Source organism: Aphelocoma coerulescens, unplaced genomic scaffold (assembly GCF_041296385.1).
Source record: "Aphelocoma coerulescens isolate FSJ_1873_10779 unplaced genomic scaffold, UR_Acoe_1.0 HiC_scaffold_70, whole genome shotgun sequence".
In the NCBI taxonomy this organism is placed as follows: Eukaryota; Metazoa; Chordata; class Aves; order Passeriformes; family Corvidae; genus Aphelocoma; species Aphelocoma coerulescens.
In genome coordinates, this window is record NW_027184055.1 from 466,294 (window position 1) to 492,513 (window position 26,220).

General features: G+C 56.1%; 3 protein-coding genes across 3 annotated transcripts in view; all 3 read left to right on the forward strand.

Moving 5' to 3' along the window:
* Positions 1 to 11,138, forward strand: part of LOC138102322 (uncharacterized) — a gene marked incomplete at its 5' end in the record, with an annotated part of 43,779 nt that extends 32,641 nt beyond the window's left edge. The window contains 3 exons of the mRNA XM_069000014.1: positions 7,894 to 8,137; positions 9,227 to 9,425; positions 11,135 to 11,138. Of these exons, the coding sequence (XP_068856115.1) occupies positions 7,894 to 8,137; positions 9,227 to 9,425; positions 11,135 to 11,138 (447 nt within the window). The remainder of the gene's footprint in view (positions 1 to 7,893; positions 8,138 to 9,226; positions 9,426 to 11,134) is intronic.
* Positions 11,139 to 14,621: 3,483 nt separating this feature from the next.
* Positions 14,622 to 15,299, forward strand: LOC138102352 (zinc finger protein interacting with ribonucleoprotein K-like). The gene has a single exon (XM_069000039.1). The coding sequence runs from the start codon at positions 14,667 to 14,669 to the stop codon at positions 15,183 to 15,185; it is 519 nt and encodes a 172-aa protein (XP_068856140.1). The 5' UTR covers positions 14,622 to 14,666; the 3' UTR covers positions 15,186 to 15,299.
* Positions 15,300 to 15,893: 594 nt separating this feature from the next.
* Positions 15,894 to 18,316, forward strand: LOC138102323 (serine/threonine-protein kinase pim-3-like; the record flags this gene model as incomplete). Its single annotated transcript, XM_069000015.1, has 4 exons — positions 15,894 to 15,916; positions 16,951 to 17,189; positions 17,804 to 17,980; positions 18,237 to 18,316. Coding segments are annotated over exons 1-4 (519 nt in total), but the record flags the coding sequence as incomplete, so codon positions are not given.
* Between the last annotated feature and the right edge of the window lie 7,904 nt (positions 18,317 to 26,220).

Below are 26,220 nucleotides of genomic sequence, written 5' to 3' on the forward strand. Positions count from 1 at the left end.
TAAGGCAAGTGTACAACTCAAGGACGAACGCTTGGGAAGTGAACTCACAGTTGATCAGCCCAATCTCTCTTCAGCTTAGAGTCACAGCGTTACAAAGAGGGCCGATAGAGCTCCTATTGAGCAGGCTTCCATTTCCACAGATCAGGCAATAAATCCAAAGAAGTCCCAGCACACCATCACTGAATGAGCTTGTTTCAGGCCAGGAAAAAACACTTCATTTTCATTTCCATAGAAGGACTTCTTTTCCTACTTTAATATTAGTTTACTTCCTAGCTGGTTTCCTAATTTCCTCCTTGGAATTTACCTGAAGGACATTGACAAGGATCATGGAGTTTGTCGCTTCGCCATACAGCTCCTCTTGTTTGGCAGCAAAGGAAAGGTTGATCAGAGTCCAGGCCACAATCCCAGGGCGCCCACTGAAGAAAGAGCTTGAAATCAAACCACTTCCCTATTCGAGGGTTAAATTCAATCCCCATCATGTAGTCGTAAAAGAAGTTTCCAGTGAATTTGCTGTAAAACATAAAAAAATTGGAAATGTACAGAGTTCTACACAAATACAGGTAATTACTGCTCTGACTACACAATTCAGATTAATTTGATGTAGTGATAATAAAAATCATCAAAGCATGTAACGCTGTGCAAGGTAACAGAAGCTGACCCAGCTGAAGTATTACATTAATAGACATAAGTTGTAGAGTTTCAGAAGTGCCCGAGTTTACTCTTGCTAACACTTCTGAACAGTCTCACTATTTCTAGGATGGGTGTATCTGTGACACTGAGGCTGCCAGTCCCATGGTGTGCAGCATGAAACACGGGGGATGGTGCTAGTGAAGCAAAGAACCACTGTCATACACTGGCTCAGCTCTCTCTGCCAGTGAAATATATTCTGTCATTCAATTGATAGACCCGGTTTTTATTTAACAGTTTTAATCTCGGATTACCTCGTCTTCTCTCATTACTAAAATTCACATACCACTCTTTGGCATTGGGAGGGAAAAAGTAGCCTTTAATCATTGCAAACGTGGACACTGCATATCCCAAGCTATTGGCACACCACAGGAGAGGAATCCACTTGTCAAAAATGATGGTAGGTGAGAAGAAGTGGAAGCAAGAAGCATTTGCAAACCAAAGCACATGGGTCATGATCCAGGCCTGAAGTCCATTGATTTTCATATTTATTCACGACACCTAAAAGATGAAGAAAAAAAATCGAGTGTTACTGACCCCGCATTACTGCAGCTTTTAATTCACATGGCTATGCACAGAATACACAGAAGCTCAATCAAGCGCTCATGAAACAACTTCTCTCTCCTCGTCCTCCCAATTCAATACCTTAAAGCACTTTTCTGAGTGTTCCATTAAACTCTGCTGTACCCATTAGGCTTTGTTAGGCTGAGTTTTTCTCCTCACAAAACTGAATTTAGGCTTTCCCCCAAAACTGACCAGAGTAACAAACCACTTCTCCTAACAGTTCACATCCCACATTTTGTTCAAGTCCCTTGGCTTCATGGAGCTTGAGCAGGTAAAACTATCTTGTCGAATACCAGCAATAGTCCTGGACAGCTACAGTCAACTGACAATTTCAAGTGCCAAAGTCATCAACCAGTACTTTTTCACTGCTGGTATGGTGCCTACCAGATCAACAGTTATACTAATTCTAAGAGATAGAAATGCTATCACTTCTTCTAAAAGATGACATCGATTGCTTTCTATTTTTGTTTGAACTGAACACGGGAGGAAGGTGAGAGCACTTCTGCCCACGTTTCCTCTGGCTACACATGGGCTATTAAACACTCTAGGTACAGAAATACTATCATTTCAGAAGATTGCACGGTGTCCGTGTATTCCAAGGAATACCTTACCAGCAGGGGTGACAGCACCTTCTTGTACACCTCCCACATATCCAGGGAGAACTTTATGGCAGAAGTCAGGGATGGACATGTACAAAACCACCTAGAAGAGAGAGGATGTATTCACAGTAAATACAGACGAGACAAAATCCCTCAAAACACTATTCCTTACATACACATACCAAATAGAATGTTTCTATTAAGTTTCTATTAAGTATTGGGTAAGCAAATATGGCAATATTTAGCTGTTGGGATTTTAGACTAGTAATACATCTAAGCTTTGAGACAGCTCAAAGATGTACTTCATGTAAGGCTGCCATCCTTTTTTGGTGGGGAGGCAGGACAGTTGGTAACTAGATTCAGGTCCTCGTCGTTTTATTTTTATCTATTTCTTGTGTATGAATTTAAAACCAACGGATACTGCTATAAAGTTGCTTTTTCTTCAAAACCTCATTAAGGCATATGTCACACAAGGAATATTTGCGTATATTCCCTACATGCTTCTTTTCCAAGTACATAAGCTTCCTTTGGATTCCAAAAAGCCCTGGAAAGTGGGAAACACCAAAGAGTAAATGCCAGTTCAACATTCCACTATCCTTTGTGCAAAAGGATTCATCCAACAGCCGTGTGAGAAACCAGACCCGGCATCCAGATCATAACTCAAGAATGTACCTGGAAAGTGAGCCAAAGGGAATAGATGCCAGCAGCCCTATAGGTCAGTGTGGGAGTCCTGTTCCAGATGTCAGACAGATGTTTATTCCCTGTCAGCAAGTCCAGCAGTGGGTCAGTCAGAGAGCACTGGTACTGGTCACAGGACATGATGAAGTAATACACGATCGGCGGTGCAAACACGAGCAGGAAAAGGATGCTTGCCAAGGAAAACCAGTCCACCTCCCTGTAATCCAAAACAGAGCATTTTGTTTGCCCAGGTTTCAGAGAGATGAGTTACATCAAATAACTTTTTCAGTGGACCTTCTAGACTAACTGGATGAAAACTGAAAATGTCTTCAGGGCACAGACATGTCTGGTGGTCAAACAGCCATTAAAAAATCAGCACAGAACAGACTTTACCACAAACTCCTCTAAAACTACACTAGCTGATCAGAGCAAGAGATGAGAGAAAATCTCCCCTCCAAAAACCAGATTATTATTACAGACTTCACCTTTTTGATGGCAATCATGGCTCTAACTGGTAGAGTATTCGGTTGAAAGTGATAATGGAATCCCAAGAACATGATGCAAAGCTTGGAAACTTGCAAAAGACAGACCTTGGACAGCCATACATTGAACTTGCTGTGCCAGCCACTTTTGCTGTTCCCAGCTGCAGTCCAATGCCCTACTAATACCTACTCAGCTCTTGGAGAACTGGGAGATGCATCCTCAATCTTGCTACAGCGGGACTGATCAGCTGGGAATGCCACAGATGCTGGGATGCTTGTTTTCCAGATCTCATGAAATATTTCTTTCCTAGGAACTAGAAATGTTACCAATTTTTACTTCCCGGCCTTTCCTGGCCATCTGCATCCTCAGCCACAAGCAGGCTCTGCAGATCGACGTGGCTCTGGGGAAGCAGGGACTCCTGTCTGTGGGCAAAGAAAACAAAGACAACTTGTAAGAAGAGAACCTGGAGCTTCTAGTTAGAAGAGAAAGGACTGTTCAATCAAGGCAGGGGCGACGAAGGAAACTTTCTAAAATGGAACAAGCAGCAGAAGCACAGTAGTTTTGCAGAAGAAATTCTCCTTCCAGCACTTGGCTTAGGGAAAAAGCCTGATGTTGCTACGAGAGACACGAGTTCATGTCTAGTATTGGGTAGCAGACATCGGAGCATTTCGACTATTGGCTTTCCAGGCTCACGCTATTCGAACCTGAGAGTGAAACTCTTCTAAAAGCCAGAGGTGCTTGGAAGAAATGTTTCTGCTCACACCACGACTGGGGACCGTGCATCATTCATACCTTGCACCTGTCCAAAGGCCTTCCTCCGTCTGCGCTCCGGCAGCTCTCACCGAGGCTCTGGCAGGGACGGAGGCTCTTGCCAGAAGTATCGCAAGCGTGGAGATCTTCCTCATCCTGCTCCTCCACTGCTGACATCAGGGAATTCCCTGGAGCTGGGAACGTCTGCCTTTCCTGCTGGAGGATCTTGTTTGGCAGTTCTCTGACGTTCTTCACCTTTGGCAGTGCCGCAGCCATGGAGGTGTAGGACAGATGTTTCCCTCTCCCACTCCCCACTGCCACCAGCTCCCCCTGGGCAATGAGGGGGCTGCCGGCTGAGCGAGGGCAGCGCCAACGTGCAGCAGCTCAAGGATCCGCTCCCTGCGCGCTTCCCGGGATAGGGCTGCCCTGGGCCTTGGCATGGACAGAGGGTCCCCCTTCTCTGCTGGCCGTGACCCTCCTGCCCCAGCCTCGCTCAGGTCGATTCATGTGCCTCCCGTGAGGGACGCCCTCCACACAGATCCTGCTTCTGATTCCTTGGATCCACAGCACTGTTTCTCCTGGATTTTAGCCACGCCTTCCCCTCTGTAAAGCATAGGGATACATAGGAGGAGTGTGTTGGGCTCCCCTCCACCACTGTTAGTGGTTTCAGGCCCCCAGGAGCTCTTGTGTCTCCCTTTTTCCCAACGATATCCCCTCCGTCCCCTCCTTCCCGACGCTTCCCCTCAGCAGCACCGAGCCTTTTCCCGCCCTTTGCTCCCCTCAGCGCTGGCCCCGGCCCCGCTCAGACCACGGCCCCTCGCCGCCGCTGAGGCCCTGCCCACGCCCATCGTCCTGGCCACGCCCCCTCGGCTGGGAACGGCTCCCCGCCCTCCCCTCCCTAATTAGCGCCCTTCCTTCCTCCCTCCTTAATGCCTCGCTAATTCGGCCCCCTGCGGCCAAGGGCAGGGCTTTCGAGGAGCTCTGTGCGGCAGCCTGGCTGCGTGCGGCAGGCCAGAGACGCCCAGTGTTGTCCCTCCGCTCAGGGCAGGGATCCGGGGCACCGCGGCCACCCGGGGAAGATGCTCCGTTGCCAGCCCACACCTCCACCAAAGGGAGAGGAGGAAAGCAGGCTGCCAGAGCCACAGAAGCCCTCAAGACTTCCCCAGCTGGCTCTTCTCCGCCCAATTCCCGCCCAATTCCCAATTTCCTCCCTCTGTGGGAACCTATTCAAGAATCAGGCAAGAGGAAATTTGGAGGTCACTAAAGTAATTAAGGTTGTTAAAGTTCAGAAAGGCAAAAAAGGTGCAAGTGAGGGAGATGAGCTTACTTCATCTGTCTGGGACCACCGACCCAATTCGAGAGCAGCGACTCAATTCAGAGCACGCAGTGCGCATGCTTAATGCCATTAAAGCTCATTTCCATACGAAGCGGAGAATGGGAGGGGTCACTGTTAGAAATATGTATTTGTAGTTTGGATATTCATCACTTTTGTGGCTAAATGAACTCTGTAACCGTTCATACCTGGGCAGTGCGCATTAGGAAGCTGTTCCACGCCGCTGTCCGGCGCCAATCAAACATTCACTTTCTAACTCTAACCTGTTAGAGAGCTTTTGTCTGTCTCAGCTGGATATCGATATGAGATCGATATTCACATCTTGGTAAATCAAGGGGCTGCACGGACACTGGGGCCGGTGTGCGAAGGCGTTTGGGGCTGCACGGACGTTCTTTAGCAGCAATGTTTGTGTTTATTCTCTCTCTCTTTACTCTCTCTGTCTTTACTCTCTTTCTCTTTACTCTCACTCTATTCTCTTTCTTCTTATCGTCTCTCTCTTTTCCCCCCTCTTTATTCCCTCTCTCTTCACTCTCTCTATTCTCTCTCTGAAGAAAATGAATACAAAAGCTGAATTTTTTAGCAGTATGTAGAACAAAGGCAAATCACAGCGCTGGGGCGCTTGGCAATATTGCCAGAGGCGCCCTCCATTCATTTCACTGTGGACTTAAGGACTCTCTTAAACTGTTCCATATTCATGAAGCCCAGAAAGTCATTTACACTTCACTCAACTTTCCCCCTCTCCGGTCTCTGCCCCTTCCCCCAGCACGCCGCCGCCTCGGTGCTCGGATCTTGAAGAAGAGACACAAAGTCCCAACAGAACAAGCTCTGCTGTTGTTTTCTTTTTTTTTTTTTTCAGTTATTTTATGCTATTTTATTTTATAATCTATTTTACTTTTCGTTTGTCTTCTTTTTTTTCTTTTTGCCTTTTTATTTTTTCTTCCATTTCATCGGCTTTTTCGCTATTTTCGCCTACCGCAGCCTTTGTTCCCCTGCCGGAGGTTTGCGGTGAGGCGCTGTCCCAGCGGCTCTCCCCGGAAACCAACGAAATCAATTGAAATAATGATGAATTGTTGAACTCTTCCCGCTGCTGTTTCCAGAAGGCCCCGGGAGGAGCCGGGGGCGGGAGGGGGGTCCCGGTGCCGGGGGCAGTCCCCGCTCGCCGGGCGGATCCCGGTGGCGCAGCTTGGGAGCCGCGGAAGTGCCCGAGGGAGCGCGGGGGCGGGGGAAGAGGGGGTGCGAGGGGGTATCGGTGCGGGATAAGGGGGCTCGGGGGGGTCTCAGCGCCGGGGATGGAGGTGCCGGGCGGTCCCCGTGCACGGGAGTGGGGGTTCAGACCTGGATATGGGGGTGCAAGGAGGTCCCAGTGCCGGGAATGGGGCTCAGGTGGTCCCTCTGCCGGGAACGGGTGGGGACGGGGGAGTCCCCGGCCCAGAGATAGAGTTTCAGGGGGGTCCCGGGGCCCAGAAACGGTGGCTCAGGGGGTTTTCCTGGGACGGGGAATGTGGGTTCAGGGAAGTCCCCTTGCCGGGAATGGGGCTTCAGGGACGTCCTCGTGCCAGCTAAGGGGAACAGGGGGTCCCGGTGCTGGGCAGGGGGATGCAGGGGGTCACAGTACCCAGGAATGGTGGTCCAGGGGGTTTCGGGGAGGCCCCGGGGCCAGACAAGGGGGAACAGGGGGGTCCCGGTGCTGGGGAAGGGGATGCAGGGGGGTCACAGTATCCGGGAATGGCGGTGCAGGGTGCTCTAGTACCCGGAAATGGGAGCTCAGGGGGTTCCCGTGCCCGGGAGTTGCGGTTCGGGGGTTCCCGTGCCGGGGGTCCCACTCGCCCCTCGCCCCCCCAGGAGCGCCCCCGGCCCCAGCGCTGGAGCCATCGCGCTGCTCCGCTGGGCCCCGCCCCCAGCCCGGCCCCGCCCCCAGAGCCGCCTCCGGCCCCGCCATTGGCGCCGCTCTTTCCTGCCCGCCAATGGCAGCTCGGGCTGCTCGTGACGTCACCGGGCGCCGGGCAGATCCCGGCGGCGCAGGGCGGGAGACGGAGAAGCCAAAGGGACCGAGGGAGCGCGGGGGGAGGGGACGGGGCAATTCCAGGGAATTCCCCTGGGTCCCCTCCTGCCATCCCCCGGACCCTCCTCGGCCGCGCCCTGCGGGACCCCCGGGCCGGGCTGGGCTGAGCTCCCGGGCCCCGCGGCCAAACTCTGCCTGGAACCCGCTGGGTTCGGCCCGAAGCGGGGCAAGCAGCGGGACCCGCGGATCCATTTTGTCCTGCGGCTGCGGGGCCCCAGCCCCGGCGGAGCAGGACTGGGCGCTGTGACCCCGATCCCTGACTCCCCATCTCCTTCTCTCTCTCTCTCTCCTCTCTTCTCCCTTTCCTTTGGGTGATCATAAATCCCGGAGCGGCTGCAGAGCCCCGTGCCCAGCTCGGGTTTCCCAGGAAAGGGAGGCCTGGGGCTGAGGTGCCCCGGGATGGCCGGGAATGGGGTCTGGGGGTCCCCGGGGTCAGGAAAACAGGGGATGCAGCGGCTGGGATAGGAGGATACCCGGGACAGGGGGTGCAGGGGGTGTTGGTGCAGGATGAGGGGTGCAGGGGATTCCCAGTGCCCAGGAATGGGGATTCAAGGGGGTCTCAAGGTAAAGGAAAAGGGGGGCTCCCTAAAGCCCCCTCCCGCAGGGGCACGAACTGGGTCAGGAGCTCTAGGAGAGTGAAAAGGGGGCGACCACGGTATAGGAGCAATTCTGGGAGGGGCTCAAGCGCTCCTGGCGGGACACGACCCCCGGGGATCCCCCCTCACCTCCTCCCGCAGGTGGAGGCCGAGCCCCAGCCCAGGAGGACGAAGCCCAACACGAAGCCCCCGGCCCCCGTCAGCATCTTGGGGGGCGTCCGGCGGCAGCTCCGGGGGCGGGAGGGGCAGGATCCGGGAAACGGCGGCGGCTGCCGGGAAGGGACCGGGACGGACTGGGACAGGCTGGGATGGACTGGGACAGACTGGGACACCGGGATACACCAGGACCAGAACCAGGACCGGAACCCACTGGGACCAGAACTGGGTAACAGAGGTCATACTGCGAGCAACAGGGACCACTCTGAGGGAGACTGGGAGAAACTGGGAGCGTGCTGAGTGCAGCTGGCAGCAGCTGGGAGTGGCTGGGAGCGTGCGGGAACAAACTGGGCGAACATGGAACACCCGGGGGACGCGGAACAGCCGAGGGACACGGGATGTCCACGGACCGTGGAAGGTCCAAGGAACGCTGAGCGTCACTGCCGCGGCTGGAAAAGCTTGAATGGAGTTTTTATGCCGTGACGTTCCCGGGAGCAGCGGCAGCTCCGCGCCCCCAGCCCGGGGGTGGGAGCAGGGGAGCCGCGGGCAGCACCTTCGGGGCACAGCCGGGGGCTGGGGGGCTCCTCCCCGCCGTTCATTTCCTCTCCCCTCCATTCACATTTTCTCCCCAGAACTGAAGTGTTTCTCGCCCCTATTAAACTGTTCTCCCCAATTAAGCCCTGAGGCCCCTCCGATTGAGACCTTCTGGAAAGAGCAGCGGGAAGACTTCAAAAATCCATCATTATTTCGTTGGTTTCAGAGGGAGAACCGGTAGGACAGCATCGCACCACAAACCTCCGGGAAGGAAACAAAGGCTGTGGGGGGGAAATAGAGAAAAAACCCGATATAATAGAAGAAGAAAAAAAAAAGGAAAAAAAAAAGAAACTAAGAATAAAAGAAAAAGAATGAGTATGATAGATTATAAAATAAAATGGCATAAAATAAATATGAAAGAAGAAAATAACGGCAGAGCTCATTCCGTTGCGACTTCGGGTCTCTTCTCCGAGCTCCGAGCTGGGTCTGAGCCAGGAGCCGGTGGGCTGGGAGAGACATCGCTGCTGAGGGGCTGAATATTTCCGAAACTAAAGGATCAAGGGACAGCTTGAGGTTCCAGCAGACCCCGCGCACACGTTCGATTCCCTCATTTCAAGCTGAAAGCTCAGCTCCACTTGTGACTCTGCTTTGTGGCGATGAATGGAAACATTCCCCGCAATTCCCGTCCAAAGAGCCCGGCAAGGTTCGCGTCGGGAGAGCTCCCTCGGGGCAGCCCCGGCTCCTGCCCTGCTTGAGTCCCTCTCGAGCCCGCTGTGGTTTCCAGCTGCTTCGCTCCGGCTGCCCCAAATGCCCGTGAATTGCACGGAACTGGAACAGATCCGAGTCCTCGTGGCTCGGGCTAAGGGCAGGGAGAGGTCACTGAGGGATCGCCATCGCGGCCACAAGAGCCCCGACGTGGGGAATGAACTGGATTTGGGACGGAGCGGATCAGAACAGGAGAGTGAGGAGGAAAATAAACCCTGGTACAGAACTGTCCCCCGACCTCTTTCTCCTTGCCGGAGTTCACTTTATGCCCGGCTCCTCCCTGCTGTGCCCAGCGGGGCAGGGAGAAGGGATGGGAGTCGCGCTCAGTTCGTGCCGCTGCTTCCCCTCGGGGACGGGAATCCTTCCCTGCTCCGGCGCGGGGTCCCTCCCATGGGGTCAGTCCCTGCCCTGGCCAGCGGGGGGTCCCTCCCATGGGGTCTGTCCCTGCCCTGGCCAGCGGGGGTCCCTCCCATGGGGTCAGTCCCTGCCCTGGCCAGCGGGGGGTCCCTCCCATGGGGTCAGTCCCTGCCCTGGCCAGCGGGGGGTCCCTCCCCACCCGTGCGGTCACTCCCCGGCCCGGCCCTGAGGCGCGGGGCAGTCGCGGGGCAGCCGCGCTCCGGCCCCGTCAGCGGCAGCGCCGCTTCGTGCCGGGCAGGAGCGGCAGAAGGAGCCGGGCGGCGGCGGGGGCTGAATCCCGGCAGCAGCGAGGAGGAAGAAGAGGAAGAAGAGGAAGAAGAGGAAGAAGAGGAAGAGGAAGAAGAGGAAGAAGAGGAAGAAGAGGAAGAAGAGGAAGAAGAGGAAGAAGAGGAAGAAGAGGAAGAAGAGGAAGGGGCCGGGGCCGCCTGCGGTGTCCGATCCCCGGCAGCAGCGGGGAGGCCTCGGGCAGCGGCGGCGGGCGGGGCCCTTTGGAGCCGCCCCGAGGGCTCGGTGCCGCCCCGGGCCCCTGAAGGAGCCGCTCGGCGGGACGGGCGAGCTGGGAACGAGAGAAAACGCCGAGAAAAGAAGAAAATCCGATCAAAGAGCCGCACCGAGGGGCGTCTCCGCCGGCCCGTGGCACTGAAGGAGCTGCACCGAGAGACCGGCGAGGAGCCCGGCGGTGAAAGAGCCGCAGCGGAGGGCGGGGGATGGGAGGTGCGAATGGAGTAAAATATAGAGATTCGAAGGAAAAAGTATAAAAGAGCCGCACCGGGAGAGGCCGCTGCGCAGCGACTAAGAAAGTAGCACCGGGGGGTTCCGGGGCTTGTTCCCCTCAGCTCCGCTCAGCCCTCGGGCACCGCGCTGGGGCCCCGCGCACTTTTCCAGCCCGGCCGCCCCCACGGGCCGGGCCCCGCGGCTCCCGCTGCCGCCGCCTCGGCCCCGCCGAGCCCAGAAACCCCGGAAAATCGCTCCCATGCACTAAAGAACCTTTCCGTGCGCAGCCAGGGGCGCAGAGGGGGGATCCTTATGAAGTCCCCTCCCCTCAGTCCCTCCTGGCACGGCCGGGCATTAGCGCAGCTCCCGGGGCTGTGTCCCGGCACCGGCTGCTGCCACAGGGCACGGGGCTGCCGCGCTCGGGCATTAAACGCGACAGATTTGGGGAGCAGGGACAGCCACAGAAAGCCTCGGGGAGCCCTCGGGAGCCTGGAGCTGCACGAGGGCCACAAAGGATGCCCTGGACACAGCGATGGCCCCAGCAGCGGCTCTGCCCCCCAGCACGGGGCTGTGTCCCAGACCCCCCGCTCCAGCCCGAGGTTTGGGGGCGGCAGCGGAGCTGCTGGACGGAGGACGGCTGGAGGAGCAGGAGCGGGAGGAAGAGGAGGGATAAAGGGGGAGGGGCGGGAGGAAGAGGCGGGCCAGAGGGGGCAGGAAGAGGAGCCTCCATGTGCATCCATCGCTCTCTGTGTCCGCAGCTCTCGGCCTCGGGAACACCGCTCCCCCCATCCCGCAGGTGACCGGGGAGGGGCAGCTCGCCCCAAATATCTTGGGCGGTGCCTGGGGTTGTTTTGGGAGAGGGGATTTTTGGAGCTTGGAGGACTCCAGCACCGAGCCCCAAATATCTTTGTTGGTTCCTGGGGAAGGGGGTTTGGTGGGGCGGGGGAGGGCAGGCGGATGTTTGGGTCTTGCAGGGCTCCGAATGTGAGTCGCAAATGCCCCTTGGGGGATATTGGGGAGCCCCCGGCACGCGGGGTTTTGGGGGTCCCGGTGGCGGCTGCCGGGAGAAATGGGATGGGGCGGGATGGGGCCCGGGAAGGGTGGGATGTGGATTGGGGTGTGGGATGAAGTGTGGCGGAGGGGGATGGGCGGGATGGGGCCTGGGATGAGGCAGGCGAAGGTTGGGGATGATGAGGCCGGGGGGACCCCAGTCCTGAGGGGCCTGCGGGGTATCCGCCAGCTCCGAGGGAGTTTTGGGGCACCCCTAATCCTGAGGGGGCGGTGCTGGCAGCGGGGGACACGTGGCTCCGGCACCTCTGGCCCCAGCTGAGCCCCCCCCGCCCCCAGCGCCCCCCGGAGCGGAATTTGGGGAGGGGGAGGTGGGGGCGGCCAGGCCGGGCCCCCCCGCGCTGTGCCGGCGGGGGCCGAGTGCGGGCGGGAGCCCCGCGGGGCCCGGCCCTGCCCGGGCACGGCTGATGCCGCCCGCCCGCGCTCCGCACTGGTCCGGACTGGTGCTCCCAGTGCCGTGCGGGGCGGGGCCGCTCTGGGGACCCCCCAGGGCACAGCGCGGCTGCTTTGGGGCTGTCGGCAGCGCCCGGCGCTGGGCATGGGGCGTGTGGGGGCAGCTGGGGCCGCACTGGTGGCACTGGTGGTGCTGGGAGCCCCCCCGGGCGCGGGGTGAGCGGTGAGAAGGGGGGCGGGTCTGGGACCCCAAATGGAGCGAAATGGGGAATGGAACCCCCAAAGGGAGCAGGAGGGGCCTGGAACCCCCAAAACCAAGGCCGGGGGAGGGGAGGTGGGGATTGGGGATGGGGAAGGTGCAGAAGGAGGAGGGGAAGAGGGGGCTGGGACCCCCAAGCAAAGCGGGATGGGGATGGGACACTTAAATTGAGCTGGAATGGGGCTGTGGATTGGGGGAACGCTGAGAAAGGGGAGGAGAGGGGAGGGTGTTCTGGTTTGGCCAAATTTAGAAATATATCCTCTGAGAGAAGGCACAACCACCCCTCCCCCTCCAGGTTCGGGGAAAAAATAAATTTTCCTTGAAGGAAAGTGAAGGAGATAAAACTATTTATTTACCAAACACACGGGAAAGAAAAATAATGCTAAATTGTAAAATCTGTTGCTGTGGAGGAAAAAACCTGGGAAAGCGTTAGAGTCCTCCCTTTGGTCTCCTCGGAGCTGGGGCTTGGCCCAGGGCCAGGCCCTCTGTGCCCGGTGGAAAGTCCTCCCGATGTGCTCTGATGTTAAAGCAATCAAGCAGTCCTGTAGAAAAGGGGATTTTCCAGGGGAGGAAAAATTCAGCTCTCAGTTTCTCTCCGGAGAAAAAGCAGCTGAACAACTGGCCAAAAAAGAAACTGTTCTGGGCGCAGCCGGCCGGGTGCTTCCCCCCTCCCCTGCCGCAGCTGGGAAACCAATTGCTATCTGTGTGTGACCTTGAACAAGCTGCAAACTGCTTTGAAAAAGTTTTGCTCAGTTTTTTCCTTCCCCCTCTCAGGCTCAGTTTAGAGGCATAGAAAGGCACAGGAATTAATTTCTGGGCATAGGCAGCGATATGGGATACACATCATAAGGTCGCCCCAAGACAGAGGGAAAGGTGGGCTTGGGACAGAAGAAGAGCGGTTCCATGGGGGTGCAGCCCTGTCCCCCAGCACCTGAGCCCTGGAGCGATTCCCTGGGGCTCTGGGGAAGGGAGGGATCCGCACTGGGGGGGTCCCCAACCCCCCCGTCCATCCCTGGGGCTGATCGGGGGCTCCCCCCACACAGCAGCCGGTGCTGCGGCAGCCGTGGGGCAGAGGGGGTGGGAAAGGGGGGGCAGGGTGGGAGTGGAGGAGGAGTGGGAGGAAGAGGAGAGAGAGAGGAGGAGGAGGAGCTGGAGAACCACGAGGTTCCACCGCCCGCCCACTGTGTCCGCAGCACCCCCAGCCCCGGTAGCATCTTCCCCCCCATCCTGCAGGTGAGCGGGGAGGGGGAGCTCACCCCAAATCTATCGGGGGGTCACCAGGAGGGTTTTTTTTGGAGGGGTGTTTGGAGCTTGCAGATTCTGGAATCGAGCCCCAGATGTCCTTGCATGTCCCTGGGAGGGATTTTTGGGCCAGAGGGGATATGTGGATCTTGCAGGACTCCAAAGCTGAGCCATAATTGCCCCTTGGGGGTCTTGGGGGGTCCATGTGAGGATCGCCTGGTCCTGGCGGGGTTGGACATTGGGTTTGGGGATCCCCAGGAGAGCTGGGGGCTGGAACACGGGACGCCTGGTGTGGGGAGAGCAGAGAGGGACGATACCAGAGCTGGGGGACCCCCAAGAGCCTGGAGGGGTGGGGGGGCCTGGAGATGAGACAGGGCTGGGACCCCTCAGCCCTGAAAGGGGCGGTGAGGAGAGGGGGGAGCCCCAAGTGCCTGGAGTGGAGGGAGGCTGAAGAGGGGACCCTGGGACCTCTGGGAGCCAAAGCAGAATCAGGAAAAAAGGGACCTGTGGGACCCCCAAAGCCCCCCAGCATCCCTAAGCAGGACCCCGGAGAGGGGGATCCCCAGGACCCCCGGGACCCCCAGCAGCCCTGACAAGGGGGACCCCCAGAACCCCAAAGTGAGGAGACTGGAAAGGGGGAACTCCTGGAGGCTGTTTTGGAGTCATTCTTGATTTTTTGTTGGTTTTATGGACACCAGGTACCCGGTGACTTCTAGAGGTGGACTTGGGCAGGAGGAAGCCCCAACCCAACACACTCATCCCTTGTTTCTCCCCAAACCAGGATTTCCCATTCCCAACCCTTGGCTGGATGGAGGAGGAGGCTGTGAGGAAGAGGAAGATGCCCCGGGAGCCCCAGGCAGGTGAGGAGGAAGTCAGTGCCCCTTTCCCCCTCTCTCCTGCTCCATCTCCCAGCCCAGCATCGCCCCCGGCTGCAGGACAACCCCGCTGCCGACGCCGTCCTGCCGGGGACGGACTGGGGGGATCTCCTTCCCCTTCCCTGTGGCACGGAGGCAAATCCCATCCTCTCCTTGTCCTTCCTCCCCCAGACAAGGAGCTGAGGACGGAGCCCAGGGAGGACAAATCCCCGCGGCAGAACCTGGTGGAAGAGGCCGTTTTGAGCGGCTCCACGGCGCAGGAATCCAACGGGGAGGAAAAGCCCCAGAGATCCCGCAGGAGGAGGGGCTGCAAACGCAGCCCAGGGTGCTCTGAGGAGGAAAGACCCACCCTGTGCCGGGAAGGCGGCCGGAGATGCAGCCAGAGGTCAGAGCTGGTGGTTCATGAGCAGCTTCACGATGGGGAGAAGCCCCACAAGTGTGGGGAATGTGGGAAGAGCTTCAGGTGGAGCTCCAACCTGATCCGCCACCAGATGATCCACACCGGGGAGAAGCCCTACGAGTGTGGGGAATGTGGGAAGAGCTTCAGCCAGAGCTCCAACCTGATCAACCACCAGAGGATGCACACCGGGGAGAGGCCCTATGAGTGTGGGGAATGTGGGAACAGCTTCAGGTACAGCTCTGACCTGAACCGCCACCGGCGCATCCACACTGGGGAGAGGCCCTACGAGTGTCCCCAGTGTGGGAAGAGGTTTCAGACCAGCTCCACTCTCCTCCGGCACCAGCGGATTCACACGGATGAGAGGCCCTTCCGCTGCCCCGAATGCAGGAAGGGCTTCAACCAAAACTCAACCCTCGTCATGCACCGGCGCATCCACACCGGGGAGAGGCCCTATGAGTGTCCCCAGTGTGGGAAGAGCTTCTCAGAGAGGTCCTCCTTGATCGTCCACTGGCGCATCCACACTGGGGAGAGGCCCTACGAGTGTCCCCAGTGTGGGAAGAGCTTCTCCAGGAGCTCTCACTTGACCCGATACCAACGGAGGCACCGCTAAGGGAAGCCCTGCGAGTGCCCCGACTGCGGGAAGAGCTTTGTCCTCTGCTCCAGCTCCATCTCCCATCAGAGGAGCCACGTTTGGCAGAGCCCTGGTGACCCACATTCCCTGTGATCTGTGTTGGGAAGAGCCCTGGCTGGTGCTCTCCACGTTCTCCTGGATCCCTGGTCGCACCTGGGTGAACGCAGGGGCAGGAACATCCATCGGGACTCAGATCAACATTGGAAATTCATTGGGAAGAGCTGATTTTTTACCTTTACACTCTAAAATTTTCATCTGCTCTGTCCAATTGTTTTTTCTGGTGGTATCAAGCAACCCTGGATGATCTTGGAGATCTTCTGCAGCCTAAGTAATTTCTGTGTTAATCCCACTGAAACAACCAAAATTGAGGTAGAAATAAAGAAATTAAACAAAGAGATCTAAAGCGGCACCATTTTACCGGAATTTGGGGTTCAGAGGAATATTTGGGAGGATCTGAGTGTTGTGGGGCTGTGAAGCCAGGCAGATTGGGGCCACAATCTTGTACTTGTGTTGTCAGAACGTGTCCACCTGAGCCCACCTATTCTACAGGAATTCCGGTTGTCTGTCCCAGTCCCTGCTCTGGGTCTCTCCCTTTGGGGTGTGACCTCCAAAGTGCCCAAATCGCTGCTGAAGTGCCTGAGCTGCTCAGGGCTGTGGATGTTCCTGTCCCCCAGCCTGTCCTGGTCGATGCCATGGGGGGTGGGGAGGGGGTCTGGGGGCTCCTTGGGGGACTGGGAGGGGCTTTTGTGGCTCTTGAGGGCATTTGTAGTGCTTGGAGGGGCCTTTTAGGGTGGTCTCAGAGAGTTTTGGTGATCTTGGCTGGGCTGTGTGGCTTGGAGAGAATTTTGTGGTTCTTGGGGTCATTTATGATGCAGGGAGTGGTTGGGGGAGTCCTGGCCAGGAGCTGTGGGGTGGTTTGAGGGGTCTGGGAGTGGCTGTAGGGCTGGGAGGGGGTTTTAGGGCGTCTCCCCCAGACCCCAAAGCTGCCACCAGACCCCACCCCCAAGATGGTGCTGGGGGTCAGGGGCTCCATGTTGGGGTTCATCCTCCTGGCACTGCAGGAGAAGGTGAGGGGGGGTCCCCAGGGGCCGTGTGTGTCCCCCCAGAGCGTGTGTGACCCCCCCCATCCCGCTGTCACCCCCATTTCCCTGCCCACAGGGCTCCTGAGCCAGCCCCTGCTGCCCCGGGCGGGAATTTGGGGAGGGGGCAGAGGGGGTGCGCAGCCCCCGCCGGGGGATGACCCCGGCCCAGCGCCCTTCGTTCAGCACCGAGCTGGGCTTGGGGCCGCAGGAGGAAGAGGCCGATGGGAAGCAGATCCTGCAGGGGGGACAGGGCTTGGGCTCAGGGCAAGGTCCTGCCCTGCACACCTGGCTCAGGTGTGAGCCTGCCCCGGGAAGGGAGCGGGACATTCCCATCCCCACGCATCAGGGCTGGGAGCAGCGCTGGGAGCACGGACATGGAAATCCTGGGAGCCACTGGGACCGCACTGGGGGGTGAATGATCCCCCCCAGCACCTTTCCAGGCCGCCCTGCGACCTGAGAAATGCTCGCTGGGCCTCGGCCTTGGCCAAGAGCCCCCGGGCTCAGCTGCTCTGAGCTCAGGCGCTGCCGGCTCCCGCAGCCCGCCCAGGGCCGCCCTGCCCGTGCCGGGGCTGTGCTGGAATTCTCTGCTGCTGCTGGGCCACTCGGGGGGTCTGGCCCCGCAGGAAAGGTGACCCTGAGCCAGGAGCTTTCCTTGGCCGCAGCAAAGCCTCGGCACGGAAAGACCTTCCCAGCGCTGTGCGGAGGTTCCTGCCCGAGGAGGAGGCGCGGGGGCTGTTCGGCCAGGTGCTGGAGGCCGTGCGGCACTGCACCAGCTGCGGGGTCCTGCACCGGGACATCAAGCCCGAGAACATCCTGCTCGACCTGGCCACCGGGCAGCTGAAACTGATCGACTTTGGCTGCGGCGCCTTCCTCCAGGACACAGCCTACACTCAGTTTGCAGGTGAGCCCTCCCAGGGGATGCTCCTGGGCATCTCATGGCCCAGCCTGGGTGTGGCACCGGGGCTTCCCCTCATTGTTGCCAGGATGGGATTAATTCTTGAGCCAAGTTGCTTTTGGGTGGGGCTGGGAGGGGGCAGTTCCCGGCGCTGCCGGCAGCCTTCAGCACCCACTCTGCCCTGGGCTGGGGCTGGAGCGGGGGCAGCCAGCCCAACAAAATCCCCTGTGGGGGTAGCAGAGAGGGGGGTCAGACCCCGTGCACCGGCCGGTTTGGTGTGCAGGCGAGGAAGGGCCTGGACTGCTCCGCTGCCCTGGTTTGCCTTGGCTTATTGATGTATTTTGGGGCACTGCAGGCAGGGAGGAGAGTGGGTTTTCCCCACCACTGGGTGGGTTTTTCATTTGCATGTCATGGTTGGGCCTCCCCAGGGCTTCCGCTGCCCTTTCCCAACACCAGTGGCCTCTTTTCCAACACCAGTTTGTACACAAGTCACAGGTGCAGGCGAGAGGGCAGCGGGTCACCCCGTGTGCCACTGGTGCAGCCCCTGCGTGCCCAGGGATGCTGGGGCGAGGCTCTGGGAGCAGCAGCATCCCCCGATGGACTCGGTCTGTGTTCCACAGGAACCCTGTTGTACAGCCCACCCGAGTGGATCCACCACCAACGCTACCACGGCGAGGCAGCGACGATCTGGTCCCTGGGCATCCTGCTGTACCAGCTGGTGGTGGGGAAGCACCCGTTCAAGAGGGGCCAGGAGATCATCTGGGGGCGGATCCTGTTCCCACGACGGCTCTCTCCAGGTGGATCCCTCATCTCTGTGGCACGGGGGGAATAGCAGTGCTGGGAGCCAGCAGCGGGCTCAGGAGCATCCCGCTCTGGCAGCTCTGAGCAGGTGGCACATGTCCTGCTCTCCTGCTGCCCTCCAAAGCCCAGAATCCATGGGCAAGTTTAGGCCCAGCTCTGGGCACAGCCAGCATGGCCTGGGCACGGGAACGGGGGGCAAAGCGGGCGGGATCCTTCTACAGCTGACTGGTGGTTTCTGCTTTCTGTGCCCAGAGTGCCAGGATATTCTTAAGAGGTGCTTGTCCATGCAGCCCTTGGACAGGCCGTCCTTGGAAGAGCTCTTCAGTGCCCCTTGGCTGCAGGGTGTTCATGTGCCCTAGAGGATGGCAGAGAGCCACGGGCACAGTGTGATCCAGGGGCCTGGCAGGTAACAGCCCCACACATCTCTTGGCAATCAGTGGCAAAGCAAAGCAGACGATTTTGTCCTGCCTGTAGCCCTGAGCAGGGAGCATCAGAAGGGAACACGCAGCTCTTGGGCTGCAGCTGAGCTGGAGGCCTGCTCTGGCAAGCACTGGTGGCCACCATCCCCCCTGGTTTTGCTGGTCTGGTTCACTGATGGCTGGGGCCCTGGGCAGAACCCTGAGAGCCTGGTGTGGCCCCAGGGAAGTAGAAGGAGCCCCTGGAGAAGCTGTAGCAGGTGGGGCTGCTGCTGCTGGAGCCACCAAGGACGAGCTCAAGGCCGACAACCTCTTCCTGGAGCTGGCCAGCGGCAGCTGAAGATGATGGCCTTTGATTCTGGCACCTTCTCCAAAGACACGCTCCACGGCCAGTGTGCAGGTGAGTCCAGAGCCAGGGGGATGCTGCCAGAGCTGGGCATGGCACGGCCTGGCCGGGCACCAAAGGTTCCCCCTTTGCTGGGGCGGCTGCAGGGAATTCTTCAGTGGCTGCCAAGCTGCTTTTGGGCTCTGGGCAGCTGCTGAGGAGGTGGCTGTGCCACGGCTGGCTGCAGGCTGGGCACATGTCCTGCCCTCCTGCTCTGCTCCCAAAGGCAGCAGTGCTGGGCAGCTTTGGGCCCAGCTCTGAGCACGGCCAGCACGGCCTGGGCACTGCGGGCGGCTGGGACAAGGGGACAGGAGGCTTCAGCTGACGGGCGGGTTCTGGTTTCTCTCCTTGCAGCCGGGCTCTGCCGATGCTGAGGCTGCTCCGGGCTCTGCCAGGGCTCTGCTGGGGCTCAGCCCCGGGCACGGCTGGGCCCGCTCTCCCCTCACAGGGCTCTGACAGCTTTGCATCAGACGAGCCCCTTGCGAGCACAGCGACGGAGCTTTCTGCTTTTGCAGGTGAGTGAGACTCTGGTGCAGGCCAAGAGATTGCAGTCAGGGACACACATCCCACTGGCAAGAACCCAAACTCCACAGTCCCAGCTGAACGCCTGGATCTGCACAGGGTGTTCTGTCTGTCCCACTCTTCCTTCCTTTTGGGCTGGAATTGTGCCATTGCACTTTCTTCCTCCTCTGGAAGTGCCACGAGTGGGCCCAACGTGGCGAGTGGGCCGTGTTCCTGAGGCAGTGCAGCCTGGAGCTGATGGATGAAGAATTGCCCTTCTCCAGTGCCAAACCAGAGCAAAAAGCCCTAAGTGGGGCTTGGTGTCTTTAAGAACCCCTGACAATTTCCAAGGGAATGTGCAGCTCATTGGCAGGGTGAGAAGGAAGGGCATCTTGTCAGTGAGTTGGGGTGGGACAGAGTTTAGATTGCCAGTCCTGCTCGGAGCTGGCAGGGCACAATCAATTTCCTATTGCTTCAACCACAATTTAAAATAACAATGTTGGAAACAAAGCCCAAAATCTTGAAAAAAGGACTGCTGAGGTCAGTAAGATGGATCAATGCCATCAGCATATTTACAAATACCTGAGTTGTCTTTTGAAAATATCAGTTACCTCTTAATCCAGAGTTACAAAAGACTTTTCACTCCACATTTGGGTTTTGGTTTTATGTTTCATAATATTTTCTGGGTTTTTTCTTTTGTTTTTTCTATTAATTAAACAGAAAACATGTCCTAAATGATGGAGCAGCACTGCTGAACACGGGGACACGCAGAGGGACCAGAAGCAGCTGCCTTTGTCCCCCTGCAGCTCCAAGGCCCAATCTCAGAGCAGACAGGGCTGGCAGAGACTGGCAGGCTCCCTGTTTGCTGTGCTGCCCCACTTGTGAGCGGCCCAGCTTTGCGTGAGGCACAGGGAGAACAAGGGGCAGCTCCCTGCCAGCCCCGCAGCCCAGGCACCCTTCGGGCCCCGGGGCTTGGGGCACTGTCAGCACCCGCTGCTCCAGCGCCCGCTCCTGCTGGCACTGACAGCAACACCCAAACTGTGGCTGATCCCGAGGGAGCAGCAGCAGGGCCTGGATCTGATCCCTGACTCTGGGGCAGGGCTGGACAAATGACCCCCACAGCAGCAGCAGCAGCAGCAGCAAATGGAGCTGACTTTCAGCACAGCCCCTGCCGCTGTTCCCTCCCGTTGGCAGCGGTGCCACAGCAGCCTGGGGCACCTGGGAGCCCTCAGTGCCAGCAGGGACTGGAGATGGCAGCCCTGGGCTCCTGCAGGGTGTGCAAGGAGCAGAGGTGGGCACTCCCTGTCCATGTGGAGCTTGCAGGTGGCAAAGGCTGCTGTGAGCAGGCAGCTCCAAGGGCAGAGAAAGGAGGGTCTCGAGCACTGGATCTGTGCCAGTGCCACAGCCCTGGGCAGCAGCCACCGAGCCCCGGGGCCACAGAGGGCACAGCAAGAGGGACAAAAGCAGTCAAGGGCAGAGACTGGGCAGGGCGAGAGCTGGGAGCAGGAACAGCTGCTTCATTGCACTCTTGGAGAAAGCTCTTGGCTGTTTCAAAGCGCTGAAAGGCGTCAAGGGCACAGAGGAAGCCACAGCAAACAATGCTCCTGTTTTCACAGCCTCCCCTCTCCGTGTGCCAGAAGGAATGGGATGAACTGTATTCTTCTCTCCGAGGCGTCTCGTTCAGCATGAGCAGCTCAGCACCAGGAGCTGAAGGAGCTGAAGCCTTAGGCCACAAGAGCTGAGCAAGAGGAGAATTTTGGGCAAAGTAATGCTGCTAACATGGACCTGGCTGAATGCAGCAGACAGAATCCTGGAATTACAGACTCCTTTCTGTTAGAAAAGACCTCTGAGCTCATCAAGTCCAACCATTAACCCAGCACAATCAAGCCCAGCACTAAACCACGTCCCTGAAGTGCCAAGGCCTGGACAAGTGGCCTGACTGAGGCCTGAACAACAGGCCCTGAGCCAAAGGGGACCTCTGGATGAACCTTCCAACCAAAGGTTATCTTTGTATCTGCTCATTACCGAAATTTGCATGATCATTAGCGCTGTGATTGATGTATCCTCTCATTAGTGAAACATGGATTGACCTTTCTGTGTTTAGACGCCAGACAAGGCCATGAAATCCAACATCTGGCCTTGTTTGGGGCTGTATGGTCAAAGTCAGCTCCCTTGGCTCCTCCTTGAGCCCTGGCCAGGCTTAGGAGGAAGCCAAGAGGAGGATGAAAGCAGATGTTCCCGCACTGGAAGTGCTGTCAGTTTGTTTCTCCAGCACTGTCAAAGCTGGGCCCTCTCGCAGCGGGGTTGGAGCCTCAGCTGTGGCTGGAGGCAGCTGCAGGAATTCCCAGTGTCCGGGAGTGGCTCTGCAGTCCTTGGCTGGGACAGCTTCCCGCAGCTGATGGGTGGCTCTGGGTGATGGTAAAGTCTGAGGGTCCCTGGGGCTGGATCTTGGTTAATCACTGCAGGCAATCTTTGGCACTGATGATTGGGGGCATTGCTGAGCTGCTCCTGCTGTGATTCTTTGCTGCTTTGAGCTGTAGCAAATGACACAGTTCCTTCAGTTGGTGTCTGTGTCTTTGGTGCTGGCCCTGCCCACTGGTACAACAAAATTGGTGTAGTCTGGCCGGATCACAGCAAAATGTCACTTTTTAAATGTAAATGTAAGGAATCAGTCCTGTCTGAAATCCTGGATGGGAAGAGCTTCCCTGGCGTTCCCTGGCTCTGGAGTGGGCTGAGGTCGGAGCACCGTGCGAGCAGTGGGGCAGTCGGTTAAAAGGAGCTGAAGCGCTGGATGTCTTACAATGCATCCCAAAATTGGATATGGAAAAAGGAAAAGAGCTTGTGGGTTTGGGAAGAGGAGGATGGATTTTGTTAACAGCGTATTGGAAACAGCACCAACAGAAGGAACAATTGTTGTTGAAACGCTCCCACATGGAGCAATAGAAGAAGTTTTTAATCTTGAGCTTGAATTTCTTTGTGCAAGTGAACTAGTAATAATATCCTAGTTTATATATCTATAAAATGATATTTATATTGTATAGATAATAAATAATAATGTGAAATAGTGCTGACAATATGAATTTTTTAGCCATGGCTGCTCAGGGATGTAACACTAAATATCCTCCAGAAAATGATTGGCCAGGACCCAAAGGTCACTGGTAAACTTTGTGAGATTGCACACAATGAATAAAGGAGGAAGGGATGGAATTGGCTGTTTTTATAGGGTTTGCTGATACTGTGATCTGGAATGCTTTGTCTGTTCCTGTGAAAAAGACAGTGATGAAGACTGCTGGGTTTTTCATATCCCAGCCTATCCACAAGCTGCAGGATTGGTTGAGCAGATGAAGGGGTTGTTAAAAGAGCAGCTGAAAAAATGAGGAAATGGGAACCCGTCCCGATGGAGAACCCATCTCCCAGATGTGCTCCATACCCTTAACAATGGCCCCGCTGGGGAAATGGAAACCCCTGGGTGTGCCCGGCTGCACCCAGTCTGCAAATCCACCCATGGACAGGGAGACTTGGACTTCCTGGGAAATCCTTCTGGGTGCGATGGGCCCAGACAGGGCCACCCCAGAGGCTGCAGGGCTGGGCCTTCCTGCATCAGGATTAATTGGGATAAATCAGAAGCAAGTGAGAGTTATCAATGCAGGAATAGGAATTCAGATTCCTCCGGGACACTTTGGTTTGATAACTGCTCGCTGGAGCTTGGCTTTGCAAAGTGTTCATGTCCTGGGAGGAGGAATTGATGCAGATTATCAAGGAGAGATCAAAGTAATTCTGTTAAACGATAATGAACAAGATTGGATTATTTAACTCCATGGCAGGCCAGCACAATTCTTGATATTGCAGTTTTATAAACAATTGTGAAAAAAGGAGATCCACCTCAAATGACCACTGTTGGTGGAGATAAAGGGGTTGGATCCAGCAGTCCTAATAATGGAGCCAGAGTGTGGGTCCAGAGGCCCAATGGCCCTCCCCAGGCAGCTGAAGGAACAGCTCCGGGGAAAGACAGCACTGTTTGACTCCTGGAACCTGGGCAGAATGATGGGAATGTGTCCCTGCAGCCAAGTGTTCTGTGTGAGAACAAGGAGATGTTACAGGATATTGTTTTACAGATCTGGCCAGACCCAATCTCCCTGTTTGCCCCAATGGCCCCTCTGGAAAATGCTCTGATCCACGGGGCTCCATGTGAAGGCTGATGTGACACTGAGTGACTTCCACATGGATTCCAGCCAGGAGCCTGGGTGCCCCTCAGGGACTGGGACCCGGCACCTCTCCAGCCAAAGGGGAAAGGACCCACCAAGCCTTGTTACCCCTGACACCGCAGTAAAGCTGAACAGCAAAGGACCTTGGGGGCATTATTCTGGAATTAAAAAGGTGCCAGCTCCGTGGACAATGGAATTATTGTTCCTAACCCGAATGAGACTGAGGAAAAAGAGTGATTCCTCCCTTTAGGGTGCTTCAGCAACAACTGCAAGGAAGAGCTTCATGTTAAGAGAACATTTTCCACCCAAAGAGTGCCTTGGATTTCAGAAAGCCAAAGATTCTGGTTCACCCTGTGCCCCACATGCGCTGCCTCGTCCTGTGGAGTTCACATTAACGAGCTGAATCGATTATTAGAAGAAGCAGCAAATGATACTGTTAAAATATCCAACAGCACATCCTGTGAGCTCCAACAAACACGAACGGGGGCTCTGCAGACCCGCATGGCCTTGGATTATCTGCCTGCTGGCCAAGGAGGAGCCTGGGCTATTCTAGGACAGGAATGCTGCACTGTTATCAGTGATGGGTTTGAAGTCCAACAGTCAGGAATCACCTTGATGGAAAGAGCAGTAGAAGAGTGGCAGAAAGAAGCAAATTCTCCTTGCTGGGATTGGCTTTGGGGCTGCCAAACTGGAGGCTGCTGCCAAATGCATTTGTGGCAGTCACTGTCATCACTGCAGTGTGAGCACTTGGTGTGTTATGATTCCATGTCAGAGCTGTTGTGACACTTTGTGCTGGGAAATGGAGCACTGAGACTTGTCTAAAAAGAGACACAGTCTCTAGAAAAAGGGGGATTTGATAAATAACAGAGAATAGCAACTAATGAGGCTTGTTTTAAAAGGAATGTGAATTATAGCTGTGAGTGATTGTCATACATGAAATCCCTATTTGTGCTTGGTCTTTGCATATTAAGTGCTTTAATTAATTAATTTTGAGTTAAATATTTTTAAATTGAATGTTAAAATTAACCCATCAGCCCAGGTACAAAAATCAAGTTCTATTATCAGTGTTTTCAATTGTTCAAAGTAGTTTATTAAGAGAGAGTTGCACCCTTCCCAGTAAAAATTCCCCAGTTAAAATTCCCAACTTAATGCTCCCTTCTCAAACTTCAAACCACTTGTACACCATAAGAGTTATCTTTCCTGTGTTTACTGTATACTTTTACAAGTGCTTTAAGATGTGTTGGATGTATTTTTTGGTGTTTTTACTTGTACTTTGGTTCCAAGGCAAATTTCCAAAAAACCTCAGTTCTTAACAGCCAGCCCAGCCCCGTAGCCATTATTTTGCAGGCAAGCTCCATGGCAACCTGAATTTTAATGACCCTTATCTCAACTAGTACCACCCCTCTGACAAGGATGAGCCATTGGTGGACAGAGATAATCTGTCAAAGGGAAAACACCAATCACCTTAAACCGAAGGGGCGGGCTGTGGGCAGGCTGTGGGCGGACTGGGGCAGAGCAAAGGCACTATAAAATAACGGGCCAGACAGAGACACGCCCCTTTTCTCTCCAGCCTTGCTGAGGTGGAGGTCAGTGCTGGGAAAGCCTACTCCTATTAAGCAGCCTTAAGAAATTTTTTTTTTTTTTTTTTGGCTTTTGGACCAGCCAAAAGCCAGCCTAGCACTGTGAGTCCTTTTTCTCTACCTGAGGTCCAGTGCTGTTTCAGCCAGAAGATCTAAAATCCCTGCGCTCCTGGGGCATAGCATCTATCAAGCCATAGGATCCCAAATTTTTATATTTTGCTAATTTTTGTAATTTTTCAATTTTTCCATTTTTCATAAATTATTTTAATTTTTAACTAAGAGTTGTCTCATTTCTCACAGTGATGACCTTGAGCAGCACTTAATTGGAGAACAAGAGGTGATGCCTTTATGCCTAATACCTAAATCTAAGACTCCATTATTAGAAGAATTGTTATGAAGGTTGCAGTTCATGTCTAGGTCAAAGCACTGATTGAAATTGCAAGGCCTGAACACCAGGCCCTGAGTAAGGCCTGAACAAGAGGCCCTGGGCCAAAGCTGACCTCCTGATCAACCTTCCAACCAAATGTTATATTTGTATCCCACTCATTAACAAAGTACTATTAACAATATGTTCTATGTACCTGTGCATTGGTGAAACACAGATTTACCTTTCTGTATTTAGAAACCGGACAAGGCCACATCTGGCCTTGTTTGGGGCTGTATGGTCAAAGTCAGCTCCCTTGGCTCCTCCTTGAGCCCTGGCCAGGCTTAGGAGGAAGCCAAGAGGAGGATGAAAGCAGCTGTTCCCGCACTGGAAGTGCTGTCAGTTTGTTTCTCCAGCACTGTCAAAGCTGGGCCCTCTCGCAGCGGGGTTGGAGCCTCAGCTGTGGCTGGAGGCAGCTGCAGGAATTCCCAGTGTCCGGGAGTGGCTCTGCAGTCCTTGGCTGGGACAGCTTCCCGCAGCTGATGGGTGGCTCTGGGTGATGGTAAAGTCTGAGGGTCCCTGGGGCTGGATCTTGGTTAATCACTGCAGGCAATCTTTGGCACTGATGGTTGGGGGCATTGCTGAGCTGCTCCTGCTGTGATTCTTTGCTAATGATTATGTGCTTTGCTGAGCTTATGCTTTTGTGACTTTTTGCAGCTTTGCATTCTATAAATTGCACAATCCCTTCAGTTGGTGTCTGTGTCTTTGGTGCTGACCCTGCCCAC